Raw genomic sequence first — 27,713 nt, 5'->3', positions numbered from 1 at the left:
CAAACAAAATAAACGGAAAACTGTCAGCATCGCTATTTTTTGGTCACCACCCCTCCCAAGATATAGAATAAAAAGTGATCAAAAAGTCGCATTTACCCCAAAATGGTACCAATAAAAACTACAACCCGTCCCGCAAAAAACAAGACCTCCCACAGCTTTTTTGACGAAAAAATAAAAACGTTACGGCTCAAAATAGCGTGTCCCAGAAAATAAATTATTTTATAGAAACTTAATTTTATTGTGCAAACGCTGCAAAACGTAAAAAAATCTATACACATATGGTATCGCCATAATCGTACCGACCGGCAGAATAAATTAAAACGTAATTTATTGCGCACGGTGAACGCTGTAATAAATAAAGAATTTAAAGCGCCAAAATCGCTGTTTTTTGGTCACCTTAGCTCTAAAAAAGATCCTGAGGGGCCAAAATCTCACTATACCCCTAGAAAAATTCCTTGAGGGGTGTAGATTCCAAAATGGGGTCACTTTTGGGGGGTTTACACTGTTTTGGTCCCTCCGGGGCGTTGCAAACCCGACATGGCACTGAAAACCAATCCAGCAAAATCTGCGCTCCAAAATCCAAAAGGCGCTCCTTCCCTCCTGAGCCCTGCTGTGGGTCCAAACATCAGTTTACGACCACATATGGGGTATTGCCGTAATCGGGAGTAATTGCTTTACAAATTTTGGGGTGCTTTTTCTCCTTTATTCCTTGTAAAAATGAAAAAATTCTATGTTTCCACAGAAAAATAGGTGATTTTCATCTTCACAGACTAATTCCACTAAATTCTGCAAAAAAACTGTGGGGTCAATATGCTATCTATACCCCTAGAAAAATGCCTTGAGGGGTGTAGTTTCCAAAATGGGGTCACTTTGGAGGGGTTTCGGCTGTTTAGGTACCACAAGACCGCCTCAAACCTGACATGGTGCCTAAAATATATTCCTAAAAAAAGGAGGCCCCGAAATCCACTAGCTGCTCCTTTGCTTCTGAGGCCTGTGTTTCAGTCCATTAGGACACTAGGGCCACATGTTGGATATTTCTAAAATCTGCAGAATCTGGGCAATAAATATTGAGTTGCGTTTCCCTGGTAAAACCTTCTGTGTTACAGATTTTTTTTTATTACAAATGAATTTCGGCAAAAAAAATGAAATTTGTAAATTTCACCTCTACTTTGCCTTAATTCCTGTGAAACGCCTAAAGGGTTAAAATATTTTCTGAATGTGGTTTTGAATACCTTGAGGGGTGCAGTTTTCAAAATGGGGTGATTTATGGGGACTTTCTAATATATAAGGCCCTCAAAGCCACTTCAGAACTGAACTGGTCCCTGAAAAAATAGCCTTTTGAAATTTTATTGAAAATATGAGAAATTGCTGCTAAAGTTCTAAGCCTTGTAACGTCCTAGAAAAATAAAAGTACGTGAAAAAAAATGATGCAAACATAAAGTAGACATATAGGGGATGTTAACTAGTAACTATTTTGTGTGGTATTACTATCTGTTTCACAAGCAAATACATTTAAATTTAGAAAAATGCAAATTTTTGCAAATTTTTGCTAAAATTTGAAGTTTTTCACAAATAAATATTGAATTTATCGACCAAATTTTTTCACTAACATAAAGTACAATATGTCACGAGAAAACAATCTCAGAATCGCTTGGATAGGTAAAAGCATTCCGGAGTTATTACCACATAAAGTGACACATGTCAGATTTGAAAAAATAGGCTGTGTCCACAAGGCCAAAACAGGCTGTGTCCTAAAGGGGTTAAGGGATAACTTTATTCATAACTTTATTTTTTACTTGTAATGTATTAGCATACTCCTTTATGCTAATACATTATACCGTGTCACTTTGACACAGGCTGCTGTTAGGGCAGCACATAGATGTTAAAGAGTTAGAATGTTTTCCGACCCCAGCTGTATTCAGCAGGCTGCTCTAAGATCAGGAGCTGTAAGTTACAGCTCCTGCTTAGTGGATGAGCGCTCATCAGCCTCTTCTACAGCGACGCCAAAAGACGTCGCTGTAGACTAAGCACATGCACCGCCTGCCGTCAAAAGACGGTGGGTGGTCATTAAGGAGTTAAAGAGGCTCTGTCACCACATTATAAGTGCCCTATCTTGTACATAATGTGATCAGCGCTGTAATGTACATTACAGCAGTGTTTTTTATTTAGAAAAACGATAATTTTTTACGGAATTATGACCTATTTTAGCTTTATGCTAATGACTTTCTTAATGGACAACTGGGCGTGTTTAACTTTTTGGCCAAGTGGGCGTTGTGGAGAGAAATGTATGACGCTGACCAATCAGTGACCAATCAGCGTCATACACTTCTCTCCATTCATTTACACAGCACATAGCGATATAGCTATATCGCTATGTGCAGCCACATACACAAAAACAGTGTCCTGACAGTGAATATACATTACCTCCAGCCAGGACGTGACATAAACATGAACTGCTTTTTTTCCTATAATAAGTATTTTATTATAGGAAAAAAAATGAACACGTAAAAAAAAGTACACATATTTGGTATCACCGCGTTCGTAACGACCCCAACTATAAAACTATAATATTATTCTTCCCGCACAGTGAACACCGCAAAAAAAAAAAAATGAAAAACAAAGCGAGAATCACTATTTTTTGGTCACCACCCCTCCCAAAATATACAATAAAAAGTGATCAAAAAGTCGCATGTACGCCAAAATTGTACCGATACAAACTACAACCCATCCCGCAAAAAACAAGCCCTTACACAGCTTTTTTGACTGAAAAATAAAAAACTTATGGCTCTCCGAATATGGTGACACAAAAAATAATTTATTTTATAAATAAGTTATTTTATTGCGCAAACGCTGCAAAACATAAAAAAAAACTATATACATATGGTATCGCCGTTATCGTACCGACCCGCAGAATAAAATATAATGGTCATTTATAGCCCAGGGTGAACGCTGTAAAAAATAAATAAAAATGATTGTCAGAATTGATGGTTTTTGTCACCATGCTTGCCGAAAAATGGAATAAAAAGTGATCAACAAAATCGCATGTACCCCAAAATGGTACCAATGAAAATTACAGATTGTCCCGCAACAAATAAGCCCTCACGCAGCTCCGGTGGTGAAAAAATAAAAAAAGTTCCGGCTCCCAGATTATGGCGATGGAAAATGTGCAGAGCGTTCCAAAAGCGGATAAGATTTGGCGCCATTTATAATATAAGTGCAACACTGGCCACATATCTGCGGATTATTATTTATTTACCCCATTATTATACCCTCTTATTATGCCCCTGATGTACTCTGCCCAGTCTACATTTGCCCCCACATTATAAACTGAAATACCAGCAAAACGCCAGAGCTACTACCAAGCAAAATCTGCGCTCCAAAAGCCAAATGCCGCTCCCTCCCTTCTGAGCCCTACAGCGTGCCCAAACAGCCATTTACGTCCACCGATATGGCATCGCCATACCCGGGAGAACCCGGTTAATATTTTATTTGTGGTATTTGTGGCACAAACTGGGCACAACATATAGTGCACTAAAATGGCACATCAGTGGAAAATTGTAATTTTCACTTTCCACCATCGCCTGCGCATTAAACCCTTCGCGCACCATGACTTAATAACATGTCGTGGTGTGGGGGTGATATATGGAGCGTCTCACGCGCTGAGCCCGTGCCATACGCTGCGGGTGTCAGCTGTGTATTACAGCTGACACCCGGGACTAACGGACAGAAACAGCGATCGCGCTGTTACAGGATCATGTAAAAATGACAATATACTGCAATACATTAGTATTGCAGTGTATTCTACCAGTGATCTAACGATTGCTGGTTCAAGTCTCCTATGGGGACTAATAAAATATGTAAAAACAAAAGTAAATAGTTATTATTAGTGGAAAAAATTAAATAAATATTTAAAGTCCAAAAATAAACCCTTTTCATATTTTATCTCTAAAGTAATGTAAAAAAATATACAAAATTGGTATTGCTGCGTCCGTAAAAGTCCAAGCTATTACAATATGCCATTATTGAACTTGCACGGTGAACACCGTGAAAAATAAAGAATTTTAAATGCCAAAATCGCAGTTTTTTTGGTCACCTTCACCTTCAAAAATTTAATAAAAAGTGCTCAAAAAGTCTTACGTACCAAAAAATGGTACCAATAAAAACTACAGCTCGTCCCGCAAAAAAATAAGGCCCAACACCACTCTATTGACTTAAAAATAAAGAAGTTGTGGCTCTCGGAAAGGGGGAGGAAAAACGAAAAAGAAAAAGCAAAACATGGATCAGTCCGGAAAGGGTTAATTATTTTCCAATGAAAAAACATTTATGACCACATGTGGGGTATTGCCGTACTCGGGAGAAATTGCTTCACAAATGTTGGGGTGCATTTTCTCCTTTATCCTTTGTGAAATTGAAAAAATTAAACATTTTAGTGGAAATAATGTTGATATTCATTTTCACGGTCTAATTCTAATAAATTCTGCAAAAGACGTGTGGGGCCTAAATGCTCACTATACCCCTAGATAGATTCCTTAAGTGGTGTAGTTTCCAAAATGGGGTTACTTTTGGGGGCTTCCACTGTTTCGGTCTCTCAGGGGCTTTGCAAATTCGACATGACACCCAAAAACTATTCCAGCTAAATTTGAGCTCCAAAAGCCAAATTGTGCCCCTTCCCTTCTAAGCCCCGGTGTGGGTCCAAACAGCAGTTTATTACCACATATGGGGTATTTACGTAATCAGGAGAAATTGTTTTACAAATGTTGGGGTGCTTTTTCTCCTTTATTCCTTGTAAAAATTAAAAATTTCTGAGTTCTTACAGAGATTTTTACCTTTACAGACTAATTCCAATGACTTCAGCAAAACAACTGTGGGGTCAAAATGCTAACTTTACCCCTAGAAAAATTCCTTGAGGGGTGTAGTTTCCAAAATGGGGTCACTATTAGGGGGTTTCCACGGTTTTCATCCCTCCAGTGCATTGCAAACGTGACACGGCACTGAAAACTATTCCAGCAAAATCAGAAATCCAAAATCCAAATGGTGCTCCTTCTCTTCTAAGCCTTGCTGTGGGTCCAAACAGCAGTTTATTACCACATATGGGGTATTGCTATAATCGTAAGAAATTGCTTTACATATGTTGGGGTGTTTTTTCTACTTTATTCCTTGTAAAAATGTAAAATGTTTACGTTTTTTCACAAAAAAAGTAGATTTTCATCTTCACATACTAATTCAAATAAATTTAGCAAAAAAAACTGTGGGTTCAAAATGCTATCTATACCCATAGATAAATTCCTTGAGGGGTATAGTTTCCAAAATGGGGTCACTTTTGGGGGGTCTTTACTGTTTTGGTACCACAAGACCTATTCAAACCTGACATGGTGCCGAAAATATATTCTAAAAAAAGGAGGCACCAAAATCCACTAGGTGCTCCTTTGCTTCTGAGGCCTGTGTTTCAGTCCATTACCGCACTAGGACCACATGTGGGATATTTCTAAAAACTGCAGAATCTAGGCAATAAATATTGAGTTGCATTTCTTGGGTAAAAACTTCTGTGGTACAGAAAAAATGTATTACAAATTAATTTTTGAAAGCCACTTCAGAACTGAACTGGTCCCTGAAAAAATAGGCTTTTGAAATTTTCTTGAAAATATGAGAAATTGCTGCTAAAGTTCTAAGCCTTGTAACGTCCTAGAAAAATAAAAGAATGTTCAAAAAACGATGCATATAAAGTAGACATATGGGAAATATAAACTAGTAACTATTTTGTGTGGTATTACTATCTGTTTTACAAGTAGATGCATTTAAATTTAGAAAAATGCAAATTTGTACTAATTTTCTCTAAATCTTGGTATTTTTTACAAATAAATATTGAATTCATCGACCAAATTTTTTCACTAACATAAAGTACAATATGTCACGAGAAAACAATCTCAGAATCACTTGGATAGGCAAAAGCATTCCGGAGTTATTAGCACATAAAGTGACACATGTCCGATTTGAAAAATCGGCTTCGTCCTGAAGGCCAAAACAGGCTCAGTCCTGAAGGGGTTAATGACCAAGTTTTATTGTTTGTTTTTTCACGGTCGCATTCCAAGAGTCGTAACTTTTTTTTTATTCCGTTGACATAGCCGTATAAGGGCATGTTTTTTGCGGGACGAGTTGTATTTTGTAATTGTACCATTTTTAGATTCTTATAATATATTGATTAACTTTTATTAACTTTATTTTAGGAGAGAATTGAAAATAAGCAGCTATTTCAGCATTAATTTTCACGTTAAAAATTTACGCCGTTTACTATGCAGCGTAAATAACATGTTAACTTTATTCTATGGGTTGGCATGATTACGGGGATACCAAATATGTAAAGGTTTTATATGTTTTCCTACGTTTGCACAATAAAAACCCTTTTAGAAAAAAATTACTTGTTTTTGCATCGCCGCATTCCAAGAGACGTAATTTTTTTATTTATGTGGCCGTATGTGGGCTTGATTTTTGCGGGCCAAGGTGTAGTTTTCATTAGTACTATTTTGGGGTACATAGGACTTATAGATTAACTTTTATTTAATTTTTTATGGGGGGAATGGAGGAAAGAGAAAATTTTGCCGGTTTTTTGCGTTTTTTCCGGACGCCGCTCATCCGGCGGTTTAATTTATGTGTTCAAATCATTACGATATGATACCATATGATACCGATATGATACCATACGATACCATATATGTGTATGTGTGATTTGTTTTGACACTTTTACTAAATAAAACCACTTTTTGGGCAAAAAAAGTTGTTTTATTTGATTTTGACTGTAATGTTTTTTTGGTTTTTTTTTCACAAACTTTATTTAACTGATTTAAATTTTTTTTTAGTCCCACCAGGGGACTTCACTATGCGATCTGCCGATCACATATATAATGCTTTGGTATACTTAGTATACCAAAGCATTATTGCCTGTCAGTGTAAAACTGACAGGCAATCTATTAGGTCATGACTCCGGCATCGCCTAACAGGCATTTGCTGAAGGCAGACCTAGAGGTCCTTGTTAGGCCCCCGTCTGCCATGGAAACCCGACGGCGACCCGCGATTTGTTTGTAGGGGCGCCGATAGGGTGTCAAACACATTAGATGTCGCTGTCACTATTGACAGCGGCATTTAATGGGTTAAACTTCCGGAATCGGAGCGCGCTTCGATTCCGGCAGTTGCAGCAGAAGCCAGGCTGTGTATAACAGCCGTGCTCCTGCCGCTGATCGCGTGGGTACAGTGGCAGTACCCGCGCTATCACAGGACAGATATATTACCTGTAAGCAGTTAACTGCAATTGCTTGTCCACACATAACAAAATTGCTGCAGCATTTCCGCTAAAACTAGCAGACATTCTTCTGCGATAAAACCCGCACCATTTCCTGCATTTTTTACTACAGAAAATGGTGCGGATTGAGTTCACTTTCCGCAGCAGGAATTGAGATGCCCGGGTGTCGGCTGCATGTTATAACGGTCACCCTGGGGTAATAGCGAGGACCAAAGTTTGCTCCGATCCCCGCCATTAACCCCATAAATGCATCCGTCAAAAGCGTTCGCTGCATTTAAGGTGTTTGCAGCTCATCGGCACCCCGGAAATGAAATTGCCGGGGTGCCGGTGGCTGCAAAGGCAACCGGAGGCCTAACACTGGCCTCCTGGTATGCCTAGTATGAAAGACTTTTAGGCCCCGACAGGAGCTGAGCCGGCGTCATCAGCGGTGGATGTCAGCTATATGTAACAGCTGACATCCAAAAAAGCGATCGCTGCATCTTTGTGTTTGGTAGCAGATCGGCAGCCCTGAAATGCTATAGCAAGGCTGTAGACTGCTGCTATGGCAACAGTAGGCCTAACATTGGCCTCCTGCTCTGCCATGACGGGAGCCGATTAGACTAATCGGCTTGCTGTCAGCGAATGGCTTACAGATCTAATACATTGCACTACATAGGTAGTGCAATGTATTAGAAAAATAATCTAAAAGTTGGACCTTCTAGTCCCCTAGTGGGACTAAATAAAAGTGTAAACAAAAAGTGTAAACAGAGGTAACAAGGAAGTTGAATCCAGCGCTTGGGTGGAGATAAAATGGAACGGTTTTCCAAGTTTAATAGTTTTTCGTTAAAAGTCCAATAAGGTATGATCCTGGTGTGTGGACAATGGGGGAATATGATCCTTTTGAGCCTACGCGTTTCGGACGATAGCAACGTCCTTAGACTTGGCTGTAGACACTACAGCCAAGTCTAAGGACGTTGCTATCGTCCGAAACGCGTAGGCTCAAAAGGATCATATTCCCCCATTGTCCACACACCAGGATCATCCCTTATTGGACTTTTAACGAAAAACTATTAAACTTGGAAAACCGTTCCATTTTATCTCCACCCAAGCGCTGGATTCAACTTCCTTGTTACCTCTGTTCCTGTATCGTGTGCCGACACGAAGGATCCGGGCGCTGACAGCGACACTTATTATTGTGTCAGGTGAGCTGGAGGATTCCTCCCCTTGTTTCCTTATTACTACAAAAAGCGTAAAAAGTTATGGCTCTCACAACATGGCGACAGAAAAAATTAATTTTTACAAAAGTTATTTTATTGTGCAAAAGTTGTAAAATATAAAACAAGTGCTATAAATTTGGTATCGCCGGAATCGTACTGGCCCGCAGAATAAAGTTAACATGTAAATTTATAACGCATGGTGAATGGCGGTAAAAAAAAAAAAACAACATAAAAACCTATGCCAGAATTGCTGGTTTTTGGTCACCTTGCCTCCCAAAAAATAGGATAAAAAGTGATCAAATAGTCGCATGCACCCCAAAACAGTACCAATAATAACTACAGGTCGTCCTGCAGAAAAACAGCCCTCATGCCACTACATCTATGAAAAAATAAATGAGTTAAGGCTCCAATAAGTTAGGAAATAAAAAATATGCAGTTGTGCAGGCCCGTGGGGAACATTTAGTCTGTTTCAAGAGGCGATTTATGAAGGCCCTAAAATTAGGGAACCAGGAAGGGTAAGACTCAAACATATCTACTGGAAGCGAGAGAGGGCGCCCGTATTATACCAGGACAACACTTCCCAGCAAAATTCCCCAAACTGCAAAGGTGCGGAGTGTGGACCAAAAGGGGGATAAGGAAGGACCTTCACAGCTTAACACACATCTATGGATTATTTTACCCCATTATTATACCACCTGATGTACTCTGCCCAGCTTACATGTTAAATTTTTTTATTTTCACTGCCCAATCCTAATAAAATATATGAAACACCTGTGGGGTCAAAATGCTCACTACACCCCTAGATGAATTCCTTAAGGGCATGGCCAGACGTGGCGGAATTGCTCTGGAATTCCGCTGCGGACACTCCGCAGCGGAAATCCGCAGCGGATCCCTTTCTCCATTGCCTTCCACAGCTTTTTATCCAGGGAGGTCGGGCTGGATGCCGAAAGAGGGACGCGTCACCAAGACAACGGCCAGTAAGTATGAAATTCTTTTACTTTCACTAGGGAAAGTGCTGTCCCTTCTCTTTATCCTGCACTGATAGAGAGAAGGGAAGTACTTTCACCTCAATACGCAATGGCTAGTCCGCATCAATTTAATGCCCATTTTGGGCAGAGCCGCAACAGAATCTGCAACAGAAATCCGCCACATCTGGGCATGCCCTAAGGGGTGTAGTTTCCTAAATTGAGTCACTTATTGGGCGTTTTCACGGTTTTATTCCTTCTAAATTTGAGCTCCAAAAGCCAAATGGCGCTCTTTCTCTTCTGAGCCCTGTTCAGAAGGGAAAGAGCTTCTACTGCAGTTCTCATTCAACTACTGAATCAGAACTGCAAATACATCATGTGAATATGAAGAAGCAAATTCATAACTGGGTTTTCAGGATTGCTCTATTGGCAGTTGGATTGTTAAAAAAAAATGTTGTCTCAAAGAGGCTACACCCCTCTATGAGCCAGAACAGACAGCTGCTCTGGCAAACCCCGTGGCATTTTACGTGGCTTTTTTTTTTTGGCCACTTTCTTTTTGCCTAAAAACGCTGTGACCAGATGTTACTTTAGATGTTAATAAAATGTAAGAAGGCATATATATACAGTGAAGGAAATAAGTATTTGATCCCTTGCTGATTTTGTAAGTTTGCCCACTGTCATAGACATGAACAGTCTCGAATTTTTAGGCTAGGTTAATTTTACCAGTGAGAGATAGATTGTATAAAAAAATAAAAATAAAATCACATTGTCAAAATTATATATATTTATTTGCATTGTGCACAGAGAAATAAGTATTTGATCCCCTGCCAACCATTAAGAGCATCAGCCTCCTCCAGACCAGTTACACGCTCCAAATCAACTTGGTGCCTGCATTAAAGACAGCTGTCTTAAATGGTCACCTGTATAAAAGACTCAATTAATCAGTCTGACTCTAACCTCTACAACATGGGCAAGACCAAAGAGCTTTCTAAGGATGTCAGGGACAAGATCATAGACCTTCACAAGGCTGGAATGGGCTACAAAACCATAAGTAAGACGCTGGGTGAGAAGGAGACAACTGTTGGTGCAATAGTAAGAAAATGGAAGACATACAAAATGACTGTCAATCGACATCGATCTGGGGCTCCATGCAAAATCTCACCTCGTGGGGTATCCTTGATCCTGAGGAAGGTGAGAGCTCAGCCGAAAACTACACGGGGGGAACTTGTTAATGATCGTAAGGCAGCTGGGACCACAGTCACCAAGAAAACCATTGGTAACACATTACGCCGTAATGGATTAAAATCCTGCAGTGCCCGCAAGGTCCCCCTGCTCAAGAAGGCACATGTACAGGCCCGTCTGAAGTTTGCAAATGAACATCTGGTTGATTCTGAGAGTGATTGGGAGAAGGTGCTGTGGTCAGATGAGACTAAAATTGAGCTCTTTGGCATTAACTCAACTCGCCGTGTTTGGAGGAAGAGAAATGCTGCCTATGACCCAAAGAACACCGTCCCCACTGTCAAGCATGGAGGTGGAAACATTATGTTTTGGGGGTGTTTCTCTGCTAAGGGCACAGGACTACTTCACCGCATCAATGGGAGAATGGATGGAGCCATGTACCGTCAAATCCTGAGTGACAACCTCCTTCCCTCCACCAGGACATTAAAAATGGCTTGTGGCTGGGTCTTCCAGCACGACAATAACCCGAAACATACAGCCAAGGCATCCTATGAGTGGCTCAAAAAGAAGCACATTAAGGTCATGGAGTGGCCTAGCCAGTCTCCAGACCTTAATCCCATCGAAAACTTATGGAGGGAGCTGAAGATCCAAGTTGCCAAGCGACAGCCTCGAAATCTTAATTATTTACAGATGATCTGCAAAGAGGAGTGGGCCAAAATTCCATCTAACATGTGTGCAAACCTCATCATCAACTACAAAAAAACTTCTGACTGCTATGCTTGCCAACAAGGGTTTTGCCACCAAGTATTAAGTCTTGTTTGCCAAAGGGATCAAATACTTATTTCTCTGTGCACAATGCAAATAAATATATATAATTTTGACAATGTGATTTTTTTATTTTTTATTTTTATATAATCTATCTCTCACTGGTAAAATTAACCTAGCCTAAAAATTCTAGACTGTTCATGTCTTTGACAGTGGGCAAACTTACAAAATCAGCAAGGGATCAAATACTTATTTCCTTCACTGTATATATATATATATATATACACACACACGCCTTTTTTTGTTTTCAAAGTGCAGCATGCTCTAGGTATGTGCTTTTTCTGACTTTCTTCTATAGGCTTCTATATAAGACTTGGAGAACACCAGGAAAAACACATGTACAAATTGACACTAGATAAAAAAAACACCACCATAAACGCAGGGAACGCATTGTACAACGCATTGTACAAACACATTGTATTCAATCAAATAGCATTTTTTTTTATATGTTACACATGGTAGTTTTTTTTTTCAAGATGGTACCCAGAGATGCTAACCTTCCTACAACTGTGCATCTTTAGCCAAGGGCCATTTTAACCATACTTCAAACAGTCCATTTTCACGGCATGAATATAGTCACAAACAATGGCCACTCTCTCTCATAGGCAACCGACCGCTTTAGTCGTGCAGCCTAACAGACGCGCCGGACGTAAGCGGCCCAGCGCAGGAGGTGCATGAAGGTCACTCTATGGCACAGCCTGCATCGGACATCAGCGGCCCAGCGTAAACTGAGTGATTAAGCCACCACATCATGCAGCCTGGACAATTGATAGAACAGGAGAGCAGAAGAGGCCTCAGCCATTCTGCTCATTGCGGGAACGGGGTTAGGTGAGTATGAGTTTTATTTATTATGTTTGGGGGAATAAAAGGAGATACTATCCCTGTGTGGGGGCACAAAGGGGGTCACTAGCCATGAGGGGCATTCCTGCCTTGAACCCCCCTCTGAGTAGTTCAGGAAAACAAAATCTAATTAAATGCCGAAATTCTTTTTGCCACTGCTTATGAATTTATTATTGAGTTGAATGAAAGCCGTAAAATCGTTATGCAGGGAGCTCTAGTGGTGGCTGCAGAAAGACAGACTTTTATCATGTTATTACTATGGAGGTGTGAAGGTAATAAACAGAGCGACTACCTTTATATGAATTCTGGACATATTTATTAAATAAATATAAGGTACACTTACCTGTTCGAGACCACCACTAACACCTGCACAGTCCTAAATAATGTAATATTATATAATAATATAAAAACAATAAATGGTTAAGTGTTAACCATTAAAGCACCATAGACCTCCAGGGGTATTAGATATTATCCTATAGCCACCATGTATAATGTATATCAATACCCCTTTTATTCCTTAGACCATCAGAGATGTTAGCTATTAACTGCTATGCCATTCTAGACCACCAAGGGTATGATAGGAAAACTTTGACTAACCCCGAAACCACCCAAAGTGGATGATATACTTTATGTAGAAAGTTGGCAAAGTCCATATGAACGGGGCCCACTTGTGAAACCTTTGCACTCGGGCCACCTATGTTTTAAAACAGCCTATTATGTATGCTGTCTTTGGTATAATTTTTTACTGCCTGGATTAATTGGGATTTAAGATTAGTAATCTGTATTTTGCTATATAAGTATTTGGTCATGTTTGGTAACGCTTCAAAAAAAAATTCTGCTTTTTCTACAAAAAGAAATATAAATGAAACACAATTGCTGTAGAAACAGATACATGACTCTGGACGTAGCTATGGCACCCAGAAAAAAAAATGGAGTTCACATTGCTTACTGCACTTACAGAATTGAAAACAATGCAAACAAATAAGGATTCTATTACAAAGCTACAAAACTCTAAACTAGTTTAAAAAACTTTATCATAACTCGACTTTGTTTCAGTTTTTTTAATCCATTAACCATTGACCTCAATGAATTTGTGTCATATGTGTCTATTGTCTGATTTGTGACCATTGGATTTTTATCGATGGAGCATACCCACTTATCCTTCATCACTGTGAGATAAAAGTTGTCACAACTTGTCATGCCCATGGCCGCGGGCTGTCAGGCTCACTCACCTCCTGACGCCCGCAGCCATGGAACTGTGAGTGCTGGTCCCCATCTCCTCCTCAGGAGACACCAACGCTCACTTCCGCTTCTCCCGGCCGGGTCCCGTAGGGTGCGCGCATGCTCGTGCCGGCTCTCAAAGGGCCAGCACGCACACCTGAAATGAGTCAAAATTAGCCCATGAGCCCCTGGACTATAAGAGGTGCCCAGTCCCTTTCTACCTTGCCTGAGCCTTGTTGTCATTACCCTAGTCTGTCTAAGCAAATGGTCTACTAAGTGTTTTCCAGTTCCCAGTGTTTCCCGTTCCTGCTACCTGTAACCTGTATCCTGTGCTATCCTGGTCAAGTACCGTGCTGAGCTGAAGTCGTGCTGTGCTGTATACCACACCTGTCCTGCTACACCACGCCTGGAGCCTGCCCGCTGCCTACTTCCAGCCGAGCCTGTCTTGCTACTGCCTGTGCTACCACAGGTACACTATATGAACTATAGACTGTGACCTGTTGGCCAGCTGCCATACCGTCAAGGCGGTACAGTCCAGTGGGTCCACGTACCCAACGTGACACAATTACCCAGTGGGTAATATTTTGCCTTCCTCTAGACAAATAACGAAGGTCTCTATGCAGTTTAACTTGATGGAACGTTGTCGTGAGTTAGCTAATACAATATTACTATGTATAACACTAAGGCTGGGTTCACACGACCTATTTTCAGGCATAAACTAGGCGTTTTACGCCTCGAATTACGCCTGAAAACACAGCTCAAATACGTCGGCAAACATCTGCCCATTCATTTAAAAGGGTTTGCCGTAGTACTGTGCCGACGACCTGTAATTTTACGCGTCGCAGTCAAAAGACGGCGCGTAAAATAACAGCGTCGTCAAAGAAGTGCAGGACACTTCTTGGGACGTAATTTGAGCCGTTTTTCATTGACGCCTCGCAAAACGCGAGTACGAGCAATTACGTCTGAAATTCAGGAGCTGTTTTCTCCTGAAAACAACTCCGTAATTTCAGCCGTAATTGACGTTATCGTGTGCACATACCCTAATACTGCTCTTGTAAGGCTAGGTGGCCTAAAATTTGCAGTAAAATCTGAATGTGTTACGTGCATATTTTGCTGTGGATTTTTAAAAATCTTCTGCATGTGTATTAGATTTTGTTAAACCTAGTTCAGATAGATTTCACTATACATTACCTGCCGATTTTAGGGTGTATTCATATGGTGTGGTTGTGCTGCATCTTTTTGCCGCGCGGCCTAAAAACGCACTGAAAAAAGTATTCTTTTTTACAGTGATTTGCACGGTTTTCCAGTTAGCACGGAAACCATGGCAACTCGTGGTAAAAACACATGCGTTTTTTCAGTGAGGTTTTCAGACGTGTGGAAAAACCGCTGGAAGACCACACTGTGTGAATATACCCTTAGGCCTGCTTCACACAGCCGTGTTCGGTCTGTGACGTAGGGACCGTATGTCAGTGGTATTTCCCGGACCGAACACAGTTAATGGAGAGGCAGTGACTCACAGCATCATGGAAAACTATGATGCTGAGAGTCCGGCTCCCTGAACTGTGTTCGGTGTGGGAAATACGGCCAACATACGGGTCATATCTCACGGACCGACCATGGTCGAGTGAAGCAGGCCTTAGGGTAAATTTTGCAACTGCTAATCAGCTGCATGTGAACATTGCTTAGACATGTATAACCCCTAAGGACATGTTTCCTTTTTTGGGCCTACAAAAAGCAGCAATTTTTATTGTTTTTTAATCTATTTAATTTACCCATTGATGTAGCTGTATGAGGGCTCGTTTATTGCTGGAAGAGTTGTATTTTTTAATGGCACCATTTTGGAGAACATATAATTTATTGTTTAACGTTTATTCATTTTTTGGGAAGCAGAAATTGTCACTGCATTGTTTTTTTTTATTATACCCCATGTGCCATTTGATAAAAGTAAAGTTCTAACTTTATTCTACGGGTCGTTACCATTGCGGTAATACCAAATAAGTATATTATTTATGTCTTAGTACTAAAAAAAATTCTGAAAAAAAAAAACATTTTTAGTGCTGCCGCATTCTGGGAGCCATAATTTTTTTTAATTCTCCATCCATGTAGCCAATGAGGGATTCTTTTTTTATGGGGCGAGTTCTAGTTTTTATTGGCACTATTTTGCAGTGCATAGAACTTTTTATATAGAATGATGTTTTATATGCATAAAACGTATTGATTGACTTTTATTACAATTGTTTTGGGGGAGGAATGAAAAAAAGTAAATCCGCCATCGTTTTTTGCACTTTTTTTATGACATTCGCTGTGCGGCATAAATTTATAAATTATGTGCATCTTTGTTTTACAGGTGAGGTCATTTCAATTGCAGCGATACCTTATATTTAAATGTTTTTTATAGTTTACTATTTTTACTGAATAAGATTATTTTTGTGTCAAATTTTGGACAATTTTTTTTTTACACTTTATTTAACCTTTTTATTAGTCCCACTAGTGGACTTGAAGCTGCATTCATTTGATCGCTTGTAAAATGCTTTGGAATGGCCAAATAGGCACATAACTATGGCAGACCTGGTGGCGTTTGTGAGGGACCCGTGTGCCATAGTAACCCTTCGACACCCAGGGCGCTGATAGGCTGACAGGGAGAGCCATAGTATCTAGGGAAGTTATCTTCGATCCCGAATACAATACATGCCAACACCTGCAAGTGATGGTGCATGCACAGCTCCTGACCACTGACCATCACTGCACCGTAAGGGCACGTTCAGACGTGGCGGCGTTTTTCCGCTGCAAATGTTGGTGCAGATTTGGGGCAATTACGCAACGAATCTGCACCAACATTTGCATATTTGACAGGTAATTCAGACGTTGCAGAAAAGACAGCGGACTTGCCACAGATTTCAGTTTTTGCAATGCAAAGGCTGAAATACGCAGTGAAATTTCGCTTCTTCCCCTGCAACAGACAGTGCATGCTGCGGACTGAAAATTCTGCACCGCAGCCTTTGGTCCGCAGCGTCGTTTTCAGAAAGAGTAACTTTCCTAAAAATGTATTGAAACAAATGTAAAAAACGGCCGCTGGAGAATTCTACTGCGTACTGTCCGCAGCGGAATTCCACAGCAATTCTGCCACGTGTGAATGTGCCCTAATAGTACAGTAATTCGGGGGAAGGGCAGGAAGGTGTTAAATATAGAAATTAAGACGTTGGAAAACTAAAAGCATTTCCATACACACTAGAAAAAGGGGAAAAAATCCATACCAGGTTGAGTGGCTGCTCTAAGGGCATTAGGTAAACGGTTTACTTTTCTCATGATCTCCTTCCAGGATTTGTCCACTTGTAAAAACATCTTGGCTTCTGCTGGCAGCTGCCTTGGAATATCAGGAGCACTAAAAATACTTTCCAAATACAGCCAGTTTCTTTGACAAGTCAGCCACTCATCCTAAAACCAACATTACGAGAACAGAGGACACACAAACAGATATTTCATTATTCCATGTAAAAAAGAATGTATTCATCCAAAAATTAAATGATTATTTTCCAGACTGATGCTTATGTGTAGAAAGACATAAGTTAAAAGGTAAAAAGACATGAAGAAGTGAGAGAAATAATGAGAAGAAATAGTCATTTGAAATCACAGCAGCAAATGAATATACTGTAGCCAAACTATTTCTGTAAACGCCACATTTTGTTAATTAAATAAAAATAAAATGCCCAATTTGATAAGAAGCAATAACATCTTACACGCTAGATTTATTTTGTTTAAAGGGAATGCTTTCAATTTAAGTTCCATTTATTAAATTTAAGTTTGTATACAATAAATAATGGGTTATTATTTTATTAAAATGTTTTAAAATTATTGTAATAATTTATTTGAACAAAACTTCCCTGGGGCGCATATAATATAGATACACACTCTCTTACTGTATTATCTGTATAGACAGTACAGCAAGTTGTGTGTAGTTTATTGCAGCTGAAAGGAATGGGAATCATTTGACAGAGAACATTTTTTAGAATAATACAGTCTCCAGAAAGTGATGCAATTCAACCCCACCTCGAGGGACCCGGAAGTGACAGTGGATCTGAATACAGAACATTATCAGCGTATATAATGTATACTGTTGCTATCCTGCTTTATCTAGAGGGTTATCCAGGATTAGAAAAGCATGACTGCTTTCTTCCAAAAACAGTGCCACAGTTTGAGTGAAGTATTGCAGTTCAGACCCATTTAGGCTGGGTTCACACGACCTATTTTCAGACGTAAACGAGGCGTATTATGCCTAGTTTTACGTCTGAAAATACGGCTACAATACGTCGGCAAACATCTGCCCATTCATTTGAATGGGTTTGCCAACGTACTGTGCAGACAACCTGTCATTTACGTGTCGTCGTTTGACAGCTGTCAAACGATGACGCGTAAATTGACTGCCTCGGCAAAGAAGTGCAGGACACTTCTTTGTAACGTAATTTGAGCCGTTCTTCATTGAAGTCAATGAAGAGCAGCTCAAGATTTACGAGCGTCAAAGACGCCTCGCATAATGCGAGGAGGAGCTTTTACGTCTGAAACGACGCAGCTGTTTTCTCCTGAAAACAGTCTGTCTTTTCAGACGTAAAATACAGTTCCCGTGTGCACATACCCTTCCTTCAATGGTTCTGAGCTGCAATTCCAGACACAACCTGTGTACAGGTGTCACGCTATTTTGGAAGAAAGCAGACATGTTTTTTTAGATCCTAGCAAAGCTGACAAGTGGGCTGTATGCATCAGCCTTACGTGACTGCTCTATTGGCCGGTGTGAAAACTGGAATATTTGTAAGATTTTTTTTTTAATATTGACAGCAACATTAAAAAAAACCTGTAAATAAAAACACCAAATATCCCAAGAAATTATATTTATAATAAAAACCTAATTTTAATGGTCACTAATTTTTCAACAAACGTTGCATAAACCAAGATTGCAAGCAAATATGAAATACTTTTTAACACATATTAGTGAAAAATGCCTCTTTCGCTACTTATCAGGCTCCTTTCCTTACCCCACCCTCCTAACTGTTCACTGTTAGACAGACTCACTGAGGGATCAGGTTACATCTGCCGATAAAAGTCTATGGAGAGGGGAGGGGAGGAGGAGAGCAGGAGCAGAGTAAAAAAAAAAGAGAAACAGATGCTGCTGAATCTTATAGTAAGTGTTCCTTCTCAACCCAGTTCTGGACTTACATCTACATTGCTTATTACAGCAAAAAAAATGCCATATACAAGTCATATAATGGGCAGATATAATTCCTCATGTACACTCATATAACAGACTATTTTGAAAAGTCAACTGAATGGTTAGTTAAGCCTTAAATTACATATTATTTTGTGATACATTCTCTTTAAGACAGTAGGCCATGTACGGTAAGTTTACATTTACATTCATCAATTCATGCTAATACCACTACAATGCAAGTAGAACATGACTCACAAGAGTTTGATTAAACAAGGCTAGATTCTTCTGCCATTCATCAACACGAGGCTTGATGGGTCCAACATAGCGAGAAGATGCAATGGTTGATATATTTATAGTACTGTCATCAAGCAGAACCTGCAAAATGTATATGACTTATCAATAATGTTTTTTGCATCACCTTAAGACTGAATTCAAACTTTTCAAGTAGTATACCTCTCTGAGCTGTCTGCTGAGTGTACAAAATACAGAGTAGTATAGTACATACACATGCAACATACATATGTACTTAGCAAGATCCTTTTAAGATAATCTTGTTGGACAATCATTATAGTCAGCCACTTACTGGTGTATTTGTTCTGAAAAAAATGCTGGTTAGACAAAAAATTGAAATGACCCTTAGGCCTTATTCACATGAACGTGTAATACGTCCATGTGACGGCCGTTAAAACAACGGCCGTCACACGGACCTATGAAATTTAATGGGGCCATTCAGACATGAAGTGTTTTTCACACAGCGTGTTTCCGTTGAGTGAAACTCACTGCATGTCCTATTCTCGTGTCTTTTTTGCGCATCACGCACCCATTGAAGTCAATGGGTGCGTGAAAATCAGACGGCACACGGACACACATCCATTTGCTGTCCGTGATTCACACACAAGTTCATAAGAAATTAAGTGAAAAAAATGAAAAGATAAAGAAATATGTTCATAAACAGATGTTTGGAGTCGTTCTGCTTCCGATTTTTCAGCTGTTTTTCGGCCGTTTACGGCCCAAAAACGGTCGAAAATAGCCCGTGTGAGCATACCCTTTGAAAAAAAAACATCTGAAATTTTTATTTTATTTTGTGTGTGTACATACCCCACAAGTGACTGATCTTGCTGCTTGCTGTGTTCTAGGGAACCCCTGACCAGGTTACAATGAACCCTGTGGATAACTAGTAGAACTGGAGGTGTCCACACACAGGGTTCCAGTGAACCCTGTTCGAGAAGCAACTTACAAACAAGTGTAATAAATGATTACTTCTAGATAACTGGATGTGTTTATATGCCTCATGAATGCTTTCTCATTTCCCATATTAGAACGCCAAAAACTCCATGGTCACATGGCATATTTTCAGGCAGATTTCGGATCATAAAACGCTCATATAACGCTCTGAAGTACACTTGAAAAACGCCTGCAAACAGCTTCTCATTGTTTTTAATGGGAAATACGCTGTGTAGTTCATACAAGGTGTCTTTTTACACTGCTAAAAAAGACTTGTAAAAATACGCTTAATAAAAAGCATTTTTCAAGCTGATTTTTCTCATTTCCCATAACAAAAATTATTTGAAAATCAGATTTCAAAACTCCTGGATTTCAGAGGCTGATTTCTCTTTAAATCAGCCTTGTATTTTTCAGCCTGAACAGATGCAGTGTGAACACGGCCTTATTTTCATCATTTACTCACCAATCAATCCATTGTATTTAACACAGTAAGGGCGGGTTCACACATAGCGGAATTTCACTTAAATTCCGCTGCGGACACTCCGCAGCGTTAATCCGCAGCGGAGCCGTTTCTCCATTGACTTTCACTTTAATTTAGCAGTGTTCGTTTACACGATGCGTACAATTCCGCTGCGGAGCATAGGCTGCGGAGCGGAATTTGGTGTCCGCAGCATGCTCTGTCTGTTGCGGAGCAGTGGCGGACTGGTTGCGGACTCATTGCGGAAGTTCTCCATTCACTTCAATGGAGAATCGAAATTCCGCAATGAAGTCCGCAGATGTTATGTGTGGTGCGGATTTCGTTTGTGGTGCGGTGCGTATTTCCTGCCGGAGCAGGATATGACATCAGCATTCAGCATATTACAAAAGGAAGACGCCATTTTCGGCTTGCAGCCTGACAGTGAATTTCAAAAAAGTTAAGAGACAACTCTGAACACAGGCTGCCATGTCGAGGTACAGACGTATGGACATGGAGGTTTCGTCCCTCATTAATCTGGTAAGTACATGTATATGTTTGTGTCATGTTGTTTCAAGATGTCTACTATGTATGGATTAACACTAGCAGCACCTGCAGAATGTCCATTTTCTTAAGGCAGATCACCATGTAACAGCTCCACTGTGATTCCAGAGTACCAAGCAAACAGCATTATGCCATTTTTTTGGATTTTTATAGGTGCATAGTAGGCCAGAGATCTGGGACAGCTCTATAGCTGCCTACAGCGACCGCAACGCCCGTGACGAGGGATGGTCGTTTGTGTGCCGCGGTCTGTACCCCGAGTGGGACGGGATGCTGGAGAGGGAGCAGGGAGTGATTGGTAAGTTTGCATTTAGTTTGTAATGCAGAGAGGTCAAAACACTGTTGCCAAAGGTTGTTTTGCATCATTAGCATGCTGGCAAAAATCAGCACTAATTTCCTTTCCTGCCTTGCTAAACCATACCCCAACTTTTGGCATGTCACTATGGCACATGCGCAGTTGCTGATCACTTTTTCCCCGACTGTAAGGGTATGTGCACATGGCCTATTGACGGCACTAAATCCTGCCTTACACACTCCATTTAACGACCTGAAGTACCTTTTGCAAGCGTGGACAACCATATGCACATTTAAATGCATGGGCAGATGTTTGCCAGCATCTTGGTGGCGTCGTGGCCTATTTTTGCCATGGCAAGAGGTCGTGGCAACCCAGGCGTAGCCATAGTTGCTGTCTACTCAAGTTCTGCCCCAATGATGTGGTTGCATTGATGATATATCCTCACGACAGGCCAGAGGACGCAATTGATCTGTATACACCTGACTTCATCCACTATGCCCTAATTTAAAACACATCCTTCCTTTTCCAGAAAATGATGTGCGCAATAGGTGGAGGACAGTACGAGACCGGTTCCGCAAACAGGTATCAAAGACACCTGCAAGTGGCTCCTCTCCTTCACGGGGCCGTGGCATAGCCTACTATGAGGAACTGGCTTTCCTCATTCCCTGCAGGGAGCTACGAAGGTAAGTCTCTATTCGCACACACACCTGGGTTATAAAAGGGAGCGCATGAAACATGTGATTCAAAACGAACGGAATGCAATGTCTATTGCGTGAAGATTATATTCCACATGTTTGTTTTCCTTTTGCCAGTGTTGTCACGAAAATGCCCCCTGACCGTACACATTATCACATATCACTCTGTGTTGCTTATGTAACTCATTGTCTTCATGACGAGAATACGTCTTTAGTTTCCCCCCCCCCCCAAGATTGGTGTCATTTGGGGTGTGTGTAGAATGGCAAAAGGATATGTTAACGAGATTAGCGACTGACAAACTGTCGGAGAAATGTCTTCTGAATCCCCTAAGTCAATGAGCGTTTTTTTCCCTGCAGAACGTCCGGAAATGTACCAGCCCGGACGCCACAAGGGAGTGCACGTGGCCAGGTGCAGCAGCAGGCCGTGGCAGGCTCGTCATCAATTGTGGCTGAGGAAGATGCGCCCTACCAGCCAACCCCGGCACCAGCAACTCCTCGTGGCGACACCTCTCAAGCCCCCACGGCAGGAACTTCCCGACCGCGCCAAAGAGTGGGTGGCCGAAAGCGCCAGACGCCAGCGGACCAAAGTGACACGGTAGAGGGCCAAGCCATGCGCATGATTCGGAGGGTGGAGGCCGAAGATCAATACACCAGTTTCGGGAATGCCGTTGGTGGCCGATGTCGCGAGATGGAAAATACTCGCCGGGCGGCATATATGACCTGTGTCTTCGCCCTGGCCGATATCTTTGAGGCCCCCCAGCCCCTACCCGATGTGGGAGATCTCATTTTTCACATGCGCACACTAACTGGCCGTAGGGCTGACACGTCTGGCGCTGTGCCGCACGCCCCACCTCCTGCCTCTGCACCCTCCCTGCAGCCCGATCCCTATTTTTCCCCCTGGACTCATGGACATCCCTCTGGTTCCACTTTCCGCCCATACCCCAATGTCCCAAACCCTTTGCCCACCCCATACTCGTCCACTCTCCCACCTCTTCATATCCATCCTCCCACCTCTGCGGCATACATGCCCCCTACCTCAACCTCCTCCTCTGCCCCCTCGTCGCATCCACAATTAAGCCCCCCGCGCTTCCACATATTGTAGTATGTTTTGTTTTTTTTTTGGTCGCTAGTGTACCACGTATTTAATGTTTGTTACTTACATGATTCGACTCGTATATAGTTGTGATGTGCATACGTTCCATCAAAGTTCCGTTGAATTTATGACTCTGACTTGTGTTTTTTTTGATTTGGATGGGAGGAGGCCAAAATGCGGGAGGGCATCAAGGGGACGATAACGATTGGTCACGGTGTGGCCGTTTTCATTTAGTAAATACTGTGTGGTTTGAGATGCTATGGTGTGCTCAACCAAGAAAGGCAACCTATACATCATACTCCCTATTCAGACATGTGATTCCTCAAATACACACACTTAGGCCAAATCCAAGTAATAGTGCATTATTTTATTGCAAAGGAAGCACATCCAACACACAATTTTCCATTCCATAGGAGTATCATTGACAGAATTGCCTACTGTTTGGACCTTAAACCGATTACTGCTGGGTTGGCCGCACCCCGCCAACACAGGAGTATTGCCAAGGTACGGGCCCTTCAGAAGTGAGGAAATAATCCGAGTAAATATCTCGTACGCGTACACCACTACTGCCCTGACCAGCAGAACCCCAGTTAATGGCACTGCCAACATAGGGCAGAAGTGAGTCGCCCTCAACTTCTTGACGGTATTCCTGGAGGTAGTTATGGAGGACACAACATGCCTTGATGACCGCATCAACGGTGGTTTCCTCCAATTGCATGGCCGAGGTAAAGACCCGCCACTGATTTGCCATGATGCCAAACGTGCACTCGACGAAACGTCGTGCCCTGCTCAGCCTATAATTAAAAATCCGACGACGGACAATGCTGACTATGGTGCGCAGCAGCAGAATCAAATATTGTCGGCGTAATTGAAGTGGTTGCTCCTGGATGTCAGGCATTATCCCACACTTCGGACTAGTATACTTCTCCGGCGAGATTCACTTCTCTTTCTGGCCACACTTATACATGCCATGGGTGTGTCCAGCTCGTCGTCATAGGAACTGAACTCACAAATGATGTCAGTTCCCTTTTTGGAAGACTTGCCTTTGAAATCCGCAACGAAATCCGCAACTAAATCCGCAAGGCAATCCGCAGCACTTTGCCAAAATCCGCAGCGTAATCCGCAATGCGGATTCTGTGCGGCATTGATGCGGACAGTTGCGGAGGAATTCCGCCATGTGTGGTCATGCCCTAAGGGTATGTTCGCACGCACTGTTTTCAGACGTAATTCGGGCCTTTTACGCCTCGAATTACGGCTAAAAAAATGTCCCTAATATGCCTACAAACATCTGCCCATTGCTTTCAACGGGTTTTACGGTGTTCTGTTCCCACGAGGTGTAATTTTACATGTCGCTGTCAAAATACGGCACGTAAAAAGACGCCCGCGAAAAAGAAGTACATGTCACTTCTTGGGACATTTTGGAGGCGTTTTTCATTGACTCCATTGAAAAACAGCTCCAATAACGTCCGTAAAATACGCCGCTAAAAATGCGAGTTGCTACAAAAACGTCTGAAAATCAGGAGCTATTTTCGCCTGAAAACAGCTCTGTATTTTCAGACATTTTTGGTCACTGCGTGTGAACATACCCTAAGGGTATGTTCACACGCAGTAGCAAAATACGTCTGAAAACAGCTCCTGATTTTCAGAAGTTTTTTAACAACTCACATTTTTCGCGGCGTATTTTACGGACGTTATTGGAGCTGTTTTTCAACGGAGTCAATGAAAAAACGGCTCCAAAAACGTCCCAAGAAGTGACATGCATTTCTTTGACGCGGGCGTCTTTTTACGTGCCGTATTTTGACAGCGACGCGTAAAATAACACCTCGTGGGAACAGAACATCGTAAAACCCATTGAAAGCAATGGGCAGATGTTTGTAGGCGTAATGGAGACGTTTTTTCAGGCGTAATTCGAGGCGTAAAAAATGTCATTTATTGAAGGAAAAATGCTCTTCAGGCCTTATCTGGCCTTATGTTAAAAAGTAATAGCCCCATTAGCTACTAAATCAACCAGTTAACTAAATTCAATTCACAATTGGGTTCAGTTTCACTAGCCTCACCCAGATATGATTACTGCCAGACCTGATGAATCTAAATATCACTTAAATAGAACCTGTCTGGCAATGCTAGATAAAAAAAAACAAAAGGAACAAAGAAACAAAGTAATTAAAATCTGTCTGGAAAGGGTTACAAAGCCATTGCTAAGGCTCTGCTACTCCAGCGGACCACAGTGAGGGTATGTTCACACGGCCAAATTTCAGACGTATACGAGGCGTATTATGCCTCGTTTTACGTCTGAAAATACGGCTCCAATACGTCGGCAAACATCTGCCCATTCATTTGAATGGGTTTGCCGACGTACTGTGCAGACGACCTGTTATTTACGCGTCGTCGTTTGACAGCTGTCAAACGACGACGCGTAAAAATACAGCCTCGTCAAAAGAAGTGCAGGACACTTCTTTGGACGTTTTTGGAGCTGTTTTCTCATAGACTCCAATGAAAACAGCTCCAAAAACGGACGTAAAAAACGCCGCGAAAACGGCGCGAAAAACGCCGTGAAAAATGCGAGTTGGTAAAAAAACGTCTGAAAAGCAGGGTCTGTTTTCCCTTGAAAACAGCTCTGGATTTTCAGACGTTTTTGTTGACTAGGTGTGAACATACCCTTAGAGCTATTATCCACAAATGTAGAGAACAGTGACCGGCCTACCTAATCTCCCAGGAGTAATGGGCCTATCAAAATTTACTAAGAGCGCATTGACGATTCATTCAGGAGGCCACAAAATAACTCATATGAACATATAAAGAACTGAAGGACTCACTTGCCCCTGCAAGTGTCAATGTACAGAATTCCACAAAAAAAAAGAAAGACACTGGGCAAAAATGGCATCCATAGGAGAGTTGCAAAGCGTAATCCACTGCTGACCAAAAACAACACAAAGGCTCGTCTCGCATTTGCCAAAAAACATTTAGATGATCCCTAAGACTTTTAGGAAAATACTATGTGGACTAATGAGTCAGAGGTGGAACATTTTGGAAGAAATGGGTCTCATTACTCACGTAAAGTTAACACTGCATTTCACCATAAGAACATAATACCAATAGTCAAACAAGGTGGTGGTAGTGTTATGGTCTGGGGCTGCTTTGCTTCTGCAAGACCTTGAAAACTTGTCGTACTTGATGGAATCATGAATTCTGCTCTCTTTTAGAAAATACTGAAGGAGAATGTCAGCCCGTCAGTTCGTAACCTAAAGCTCAAGGTCAGTTGGGTTATGCAGAAGGACAATAATCCGAAGCACAAAAGCAAATCCACCTCTGAATGACTAAAAAGAGACAAAATCCTGACTAAGAAACAAAAGTCCGGACTAAAATCCCATAATTCCTCCACAGCGATGTAAAACACTAACCGCAAGTTATAGCAAATGTTTGATTGCAGTTCTTTCTGCCACAGGAGGCACAACCAGTTATTAGGTTTAGGGGGGGGGGGGGCAATTACTTTTCACATGGGTGATCTAGGTTTTGAATAAATATTTATCCTCAAAAAATGGAATGATCATTTAAAAGCTGCAGTTTGTGTTTACTCGTGTTGTCTTTATCTCATATTAACAATTAGTTGGATGATCTGAAACTTTTAAATGTGACAAATTAGCAAAAATACAAGAAATTGGGTGAGGGGCAAATACTTTTTCACAGCACTGTAAGCTATCAACTACTATAGAATGATTGATTGTATGGATCAGTCATCAAAAAATAACATAATTCTAAAACCTGTATATATCAATGGCTTATAGCACATTCCCATTCATTAATGACATAAGTAGATAGTTCTTATTCTGAGTTTCAACAGGTAGAGAGATGGAGTTATGTAAGTAGTAGTGTCAATTCTCACCTGAATATCATCTGTTCCACCAAGTATAAACACATCTTTAGAATCTCGGTGTAGAACAGTAGTGAATTCAGTGGTTTTCCAAGATTCCTCCACCTAGATGAAAATAAAGTTATGTTAATAAAAAATAGAATTTCAACAGGGTACATGGCATAATAAGAGTTGGTACTTTTGAGAAACACTATTCATATTGTTGGCAAGAGCTGAAATCTACTAGTTCAGTTTTGCATATCAAATTGCCATATCTATCAATCAGGCATAAGGGAAGATATTGTTGGTGGAGGTCTGTGATTTGGGACCAGAATAGTAGAGAGAGAGCCTGTGGCACTCATTCCAGCTGTAAGTCCTTCTGCACCAACATAGCTGAAGTTGCACAGAGTTCAGAAGAAAAACGTGGGCCAATTGATACTAGCAAATAATGTGGATCCCAGCTTACAAGATACAACTGATGGTATTTTTTGACACGCCTTATTATGACGTCATGAAAATATGTGTTAACGTTCACTTTAAAGGAAAACTATTATTTGCTGAATTTTTCATGGCTCAAGAAACTACTAAAGCAAGATATTTGGTGATATTCTTCTAGTGAGAAAATGGGTGGAGAATGAACATTGTAAGGGACAATAGTTGATGGTTGCGATAAGCAAGTCTTTCATAGGACAGTCTTTCATATCATAGCGGTATGACTACACATGATCTGTAGACTAAATGGGCAGGCATATAACTAGATAAGTGAGTTTTTGAATTGGGCGGTGGGGGTTAACTACAACCCAACCACAACCAATTGATCA

The 27,713-nt window shown here is 41.1% G+C and overlaps 1 protein-coding gene across 1 annotated transcript in view; it reads right to left on the bottom strand.

The window, feature by feature from the left end:
* DNAH6 (dynein axonemal heavy chain 6) overlaps window positions 1–27,713 on the bottom strand; it is a 371,264-nt gene that overhangs the window by 259,093 nt on the left and 84,458 nt on the right. The window contains exons 20-22 of the mRNA XM_075861785.1: window positions 26,926–27,018; window positions 18,976–19,095; window positions 16,775–16,955 (exon numbers count right to left, since the gene is read on the bottom strand). Of these exons, the coding sequence (XP_075717900.1) occupies window positions 16,775–16,955; window positions 18,976–19,095; window positions 26,926–27,018 (394 nt within the window). The remainder of the gene's footprint in view (window positions 1–16,774; window positions 16,956–18,975; window positions 19,096–26,925; window positions 27,019–27,713) is intronic.

This window comes from Rhinoderma darwinii, chromosome 1 (genome assembly GCF_050947455.1).
Source record: "Rhinoderma darwinii isolate aRhiDar2 chromosome 1, aRhiDar2.hap1, whole genome shotgun sequence".
Taxonomy (NCBI): Eukaryota; Metazoa; Chordata; class Amphibia; order Anura; family Rhinodermatidae; genus Rhinoderma; species Rhinoderma darwinii.
Note: the sequence above shows the minus strand (reverse complement) of the source record. Positions and strands in the feature narration are given on the sequence as shown.